This window comes from Oncorhynchus clarkii, chromosome 17 (assembly GCF_045791955.1).
Source record: "Oncorhynchus clarkii lewisi isolate Uvic-CL-2024 chromosome 17, UVic_Ocla_1.0, whole genome shotgun sequence".
NCBI lineage: Eukaryota > Metazoa > Chordata > Actinopteri > Salmoniformes > Salmonidae > Oncorhynchus > Oncorhynchus clarkii.
The window spans coordinates 33,999,315-34,005,553 of NC_092163.1; the positions used below are offsets into that span (position 1 = coordinate 33,999,315).

Sequence of the window (6,239 nt, forward strand, 5' to 3'; positions counted from 1 at the left end):
TCCCCCTCTCCAATTCCATCTGACCGTTCTGAACGGAATGGCTCCGCTACCTCTGACCCCTCACCCTCTGACCAACTCTCCTCCCTCCATCCACCTCCCTCTCCTGTTAAATGTTCCTCTCAGCCTTGCTCTCCTGCTAAACAACCCTCTGTACCCCGGTCACCTGCCAAAAACCCTTCCCCAGTGAAATCCTCTCCAGTGGTGTCCCAGCCTAGTTCTTCCTCTCCTACCAACCCTCTGGACCGTCATGGAGACACCAGTCAGCAGGGCACAACAGTCAGGTAATCCTAACATAAAGTACAGTGCCATCCTAGAGTCTCTTTGGAGAGTTGGGTTTAGTGCTACCAGACCAGGGCCAGTGTTAATCAACAGTATGAGTGCTAATCTAGGATCAGGTCCTCTCTGTCCATAATAATCTGATTCATTGATCTATGATCTAAAATGCAAAACTGGTCCTAGATCAGACTCCTACTCTGAGACACTTGATAAACACAGTCCCAGAAAGTTATTTTCCTCAAACTGTAGTTTTAGCCTCTTCTGTCTACATCTAGTGGATAAAGAGAGTACTAACCTATTGACCTGGTCTACTTGGTACACTGCATGTATATGGACAGCAGTACTCAGCTGTGTTTATAGTACAATACAGTATTTAATAGAGAGACTGTGTAGAGTGATAATATCTGTGTTGGAGGCGTTAGACCTGTTTCTCTCCTTCCTCCAGACCTCTGTCCCTTCAGGAACACTCTAGTCCAATGCCCCAGAGACCAGTCTCAGCCACCAGAAGCATGACTCTTCCCAGGGCCAGCTCAGCCACCAGAAGCATGACTCTTCCCAGGGCCAGCTCAGCCACAAGAAGCATGACTCTTCCCAGGGCCAGCTCAGCCACAAGAAGCATGACTCTTCCCAGGGCCAGCTCAGCCACCAGAAGCATGACTCTTCCCAGGGCCAGCTCAGCCACCAGAAGCATGACTCTTCCCAGGGCCAACTCAGCCACCAGAGGGTCAGAAGAGACCCAGGGGGCCAGAGGAGAATGGGGGGAACTGGTCAACATGGAACTCCTTGGGTAAACCACAACACACTGCAAATGCATTGAATATAAGTTCTTTATTGTTTAGAGATCAGTGTCTGATATACTATGGGGATAAGGCTTACTATCTAGCATGTCCGTTTTATTAGATATTTATAAACCCATGAATTATGTCAATCTTGGTCTAAAGGACATCCCCTGCCATTATCATCACTTTATAGAGATGTGAAGGTTATGATTAATCTCTATGTGTGTACTGATGACTGATTCTTCTTCACAGGTTGCCTAACATTGGCAACACTTGCTTCCTTAACGCCACCCTGCAGTGCCTCCTGGTCCTGCCTTCCTTCTCAAAGGAAATCCTGCACCAGGAACAACTCTGGAGCTCCTCCCCCTTCTCCAACCTGCTCAGGTAAGGGAAGGCTCAAAAGCAGACACTCACCCCACACAGCCATTAATTGTGGTCATAAATTAAAGAAGGGACACTCTTTTCACGCCACTTCTACAGAAAGGGATTGTCGTAGCAGGTTAAGATAGCACTTTCACTAATCCTAACCCTTTTCCTAACCTTAACCACTTCATATTTTGCTGTGTATTGTATTTATGGTTTATTTTCCAGTTTCTTTTTGTTTTTGGAATCTTCATAACCAAGAGGAACAACAATGACACACTGATTATGATGTAGGCATTTTGTAGGCCAATTTGGAAAGTGTAGAATGACTACATGACCCATAATGCTCATTGACTGAACATTCCACCTTACCGTGGGAAATTTGGTCGTTTTTTTTAAATGCTCTGGAATTGAGAGCAGTATCCAAACCAAATATCTTAGGAGAATAAACAATACATTTTTGTTGTTTGGCTTCATTGTCCGTCCTCAAAGGTGAAATTGCATCAAATCGAATGAAACATTTCTAATGATGGGGTGCCACTAGATAAAACATATTTGTATATACTCATCTGCCTCTTCAGGCGTAAGCCAGTAGGTTGACAACATCCAGTCGGCTGCTAACTTACTCTCTGTCTCCCCTACAGGTGTCTGTCTGATGTGCACCGTTCGGGTCTACCTGACAGTGTGGCATACCAGGCCTCAAAAGCAGACCTCATGTGGAAGGTCAAGTACTCCTTGTCGGGATACGATTTGAAGTATCTGGGGGACACGCAACAGGTAAGTGAGGCACTACTCTCTTGTGTACGAGTGCTCTTCTTGCAATGGTTCATTTTCTCTTTTTAATTTGCTTTCATCTTGGTGTGTTTCTTTCTCTTCCTCATCATAGGACGCACACGAGTTACTTGTCAATATGCTGTGCCAGCTGAAGGAGGAGGGCATGATTCTGAAGACACTCGGGATGAACTACACCTGCCCTGTCTCCCAGCTGGAGTTCCAGCTTGTGTCGGTGCGCAAATGTACCAGGTAAGAGATCCCATTGGTTGTAATGTATCTACTGAGAACATGATCTTTCTATATATATATATATATATACAGTATATATTAGTATTACAAAACACATGGCATAACAGAAACATTGTAGAGACCTGAAACAGAAACAGACTTGATGCATTCTTCTTCTCTTTGTCCTGCTTCTGAAGCTGTGGGCGCGAGTCGTCCACCAGAGAGGACTACAACCACCTCTCATTGGACATCAGCCCTGAGCGCACCTTGCTGAACAGCCTAGCACTCACTTTCAAAGTCAGCACTTAGGGCTCAGCCCTGCATGTAGAGACTAACACCCAGGGCAAGCTGCCCACTGCCTCAGAATACACTATCTTATTATTGTAGTGGTATCATTTATTATGTAATGCTTTTGTTTCTAACCAGAGTGAACAGGTTGAATTCACATGTGAGGGCTGTAAAGGCCTCCACGCCTCAAAGGTGGAGCAGTTCCACACACTGCCTCTGTGAGTTGTCCCTTTATAACCTCTCATAGTACTAGCAGTGTTTAATGTCCTGAGCCTTTAGGAGTAGTTACCTTCCTGAGCAGGTTGTAGGACTTAGAGGTGAGCACCACCAAACAAATTTCACTCATCTGTTATTTTGTTGACTGGTTTCATTGTCTGTCTGTTCATCTCTCTTCCTTTCTGTTTCTGGGCAGTGTGCTGGTTCTGCATCTGAAGAGGTTTGGAGGACCTGGGGGGTTGGAGAAGCTGGAGGCTCCTCTTTTGTTTCCTTCGGAGCTGAGGCTCTCCACCCTCTGTGGGGACATGGTGCCACACCTGCACAGTGCCAGCCCACAGGCCCTCACCAACCAGGCCCCCAGCATCCAGGGGTCCATCCCCCAGACCCTCGCCAGCCAAGTCTCCAGCCCACCTGGAGCGGCCAAAGACAGCGCCCTCTGCTGTTCAGGTAGGTCATGGCACCATAACACTATTCTTGCTCCAACACCACACAAACCACCCACTCCCAAAACGGTCCTGCTGACAGAGAAGCTGGAAGCTGCAATTTAAAATGTTTCTCAGATATCTTTAGTGATGTATGGGAGCTGTTTTAGACCAGAGCAATTCAGACAAGTGACCACGTTTTCACAGCTCTTGATATGTATATTTGACCCCTCAGATTCAAAGGAGCAGGAAAGAGGGAAAGTGTTGCTGACTGCCTCAGTGGTGAGAAGAGAGAGAGAGTGAAACCAGTGAAAAATAAGTTATGACAGGACACTGAGATAGTTATGAAGAGTACACGATGTAGTAGACCTGTAGTAGACTAGTACTGTAGTAGACTGTAGACAGTGTGGTGGACTGTAGAGGAAATGAGAATCATATGATCACATGTGTTTTCTTACAGAAGCAGAAGCCAGTACAGTCAGTGAATGGTTACTACCAGCTGACTGGCGTAGTCTCTCATTTGGGAGGCTCCGCAAACTCCGGTAAGTAAATACCATCAAACACACACATGCAGATGCACAATACATATGACATCAGCTGAATTCCAAATCACTCCCTTCTCCTTGGATCTCAATTTGCATGTTCACGTGTGCCTCTGCCGTATACACAAGCATCCCAAAGCTGAGGGAGTGAAAATTATCGAGGGTGAGGGCCAGGGATCATCAACTAGATTCTGGTCCATTTTTTTTCTTAGCCAGATGGGAAGGGGTGTGGAACAAAATTACTAAAATTTGTAGACTGCAAATATACCGTAGGAAGGCCAAACAGATATAATATTTGACTCATTTCAAACCTTGCTTACATTTGTGTACAACCACATATATCTCTTTATTGTGCGTGGGAACACTTTGAAACAGATTTCCAAAATAAAAATCACTTGGAGCTGATTTGCTGGTGTTTTTACAGTCTTTTAACAATTACGTTTTATTTTGTCAGAAAACATAGGGGCCAAATAAAATCACCCTTGGACCAAATTTGTCCCGCGGGCCGCCATTTGTGGAACCCTGGGGTAGGGGATAATTAGACCCTCCAACAGCCATTTTGGCCAAGCGAGCAAGGCTGCAGGCTTCAGAGTGAAGTGTCATCCCAACAAGCACTGCAATATGTTTAGAGTTTACTCAATTTAATTCAAAAGAATGGAGAGGCATGCCTAATTATATGCCATGTGTATTTGTTTATCTCTGATTTCAAAACTTGACACATGTAAAAGATAAAATACCTCCCAAATGAACTGTTTAACTGTTACGAAACACTCTATTATCCACAATAGCCTGACCCTTGACCTCTAGTCTGTCTTCCTTGTTCCACAGGGCACTACATTAGTGACATATTGCATGCCAGTGGAAACTGGTTCTGCTGTAACGACAGCCAGGTGTCAATGTCCAATGAAGCCACTGTGCTGAGGACCAGAGCCCGGAGTGCCTACATGCTCTTCTATATGTTCAGGTAATGTTTACTCTCACCATCTATATTCTTGTGTTGCTATTTATGTGTACGGTTCCTTTCACCCTACAGGGCAATAGAGCGGGAGGCCCCAGCACACAGGGCCTAACAGGGCCACCAGCATCAGCCCCAGCCTAAACAGGGGCAGCACCTGGACCAGCCTCCAAACACTCAGACCTGTCTCAACAGGGGTGGTACCAGGCCCAGCCTCAAAACCCCCAGCCCAGCCTCAACACTCACACACCTGCCTCGAAAGGGGTAGCACTTGGCCCAACATCAACAACCCCGAGCCCAGCCACAACAGGGGCAGCACTGGGCCCAACATCAACACACCCAGCCCAGCCTCAACATGGGAAGAACCACGCCCAGTCTCAACATGGGCAGAACAAGACCCAGCCCCAACACCCTCAGACTTGCCTCAATGATGTGATTGAGATGCTTAATATCAACGATGTTTACAATGACGCCACACCCTTACTGTACCATTGTGACCTGTCACTATTAAATGTGGTGTGACGTGACATACTGTCTTTTCTTATCTCACGTACACTCCTTTACGTATTTATTTGACATTGAAGCTACAACTTTTCATTTGGCTCTATACGCCAGCGTTTTGGATTGGAGATCAAATGTTTCATATGTGGTGACTGTACAGAATGTCACCTTTAATTTAATAAATGGTAAATAATGTTGAGTGAGAAAGTTACAGAGGATCATACCCCCAAGACATGCTAACCTCTCACCATTACCAATAATAGGGGAGGTTAGCATTTTATATCATATCCCCAAGACATGATAACCTCTCACCATTACCAATAATAGGGGAGGTTAGCATTTTATATCATACCCCCAAGACATGCTAACCTCTCACCATTACCAATAATAGGGATGTTAGCATTTTATATCATACCCCCAAGACATGCTAACCTCTCACCATTACCAATAATAGGGATGTTAGCATTTTATATCATACCCCCAAGACATGCTAACCTCTCACCATTACCAATAATAGGGGAGGTTAGCATGTTATATCATACCCCCAAGACATGCTAACCTCTCACCATTACCAATAATAGTGGAGGTTAGCATTTTATATCATACCCCCAAGACATGCTAACCTCCCACCATTACCAATAATAGGGGGGTTAGCATTTTTGGGGGGGTATGATATTTATACCTCTGTAACTTCCTCACTCATTTATTCACAATTCATTCATGATTGTCTTTAATCATGGTATTCTATTCTTATTTACAATAAAAATGACCCCAAAGTTACACAATACATTATTTACCATTAATTACTATTACATTTCCATTTTAGTCATTTAGCAGACTTACAATTAGAGCATTCATGTTTAACATACAGTGACTTAACACACACCCCTAGACT

General features: G+C 44.8%; 1 protein-coding gene across 1 annotated transcript; it reads left to right on the top strand.

The window, feature by feature from the left end:
- The first annotated feature begins 965 nt into the window (after positions 1-965).
- LOC139369411 (ubiquitin carboxyl-terminal hydrolase 37-like) lies at positions 966-5,166 on the top strand. Its single transcript, XM_071108688.1, has 11 exons — positions 966-1,063; positions 1,308-1,439; positions 2,063-2,195; positions 2,305-2,441; positions 2,618-2,717; positions 2,847-2,926; positions 3,121-3,189; positions 3,278-3,371; positions 3,807-3,888; positions 4,717-4,852; positions 4,922-5,166. The coding sequence occupies exons 1-11, from the start codon at positions 966-968 to the stop codon at positions 4,956-4,958; spliced, it is 1,098 nt and encodes a 365-aa protein (XP_070964789.1). The 3' UTR covers positions 4,959-5,166.
- The last annotated feature ends 1,073 nt before the right edge of the window (positions 5,167-6,239 follow it).

Coding starts and splice junctions, on each gene's coding strand:
- LOC139369411 (XM_071108688.1), top strand. CDS start 966: ATGACTCTTCCCAGGGCCAACTCAGCCACCAGAGGGTCAGAAGAGACC. Junction 1,064..1,307: donor GTCAACATGGAACTCCTTGG/GTAAACCACAAC, acceptor TCTTCTTCACAG/GTTGCCTAACATTGGCAACA. Junction 3,372..3,806: donor CAGCGCCCTCTGCTGTTCAG/GTAGGTCATGGC, acceptor GTTTTCTTACAG/AAGCAGAAGCCAGTACAGTC.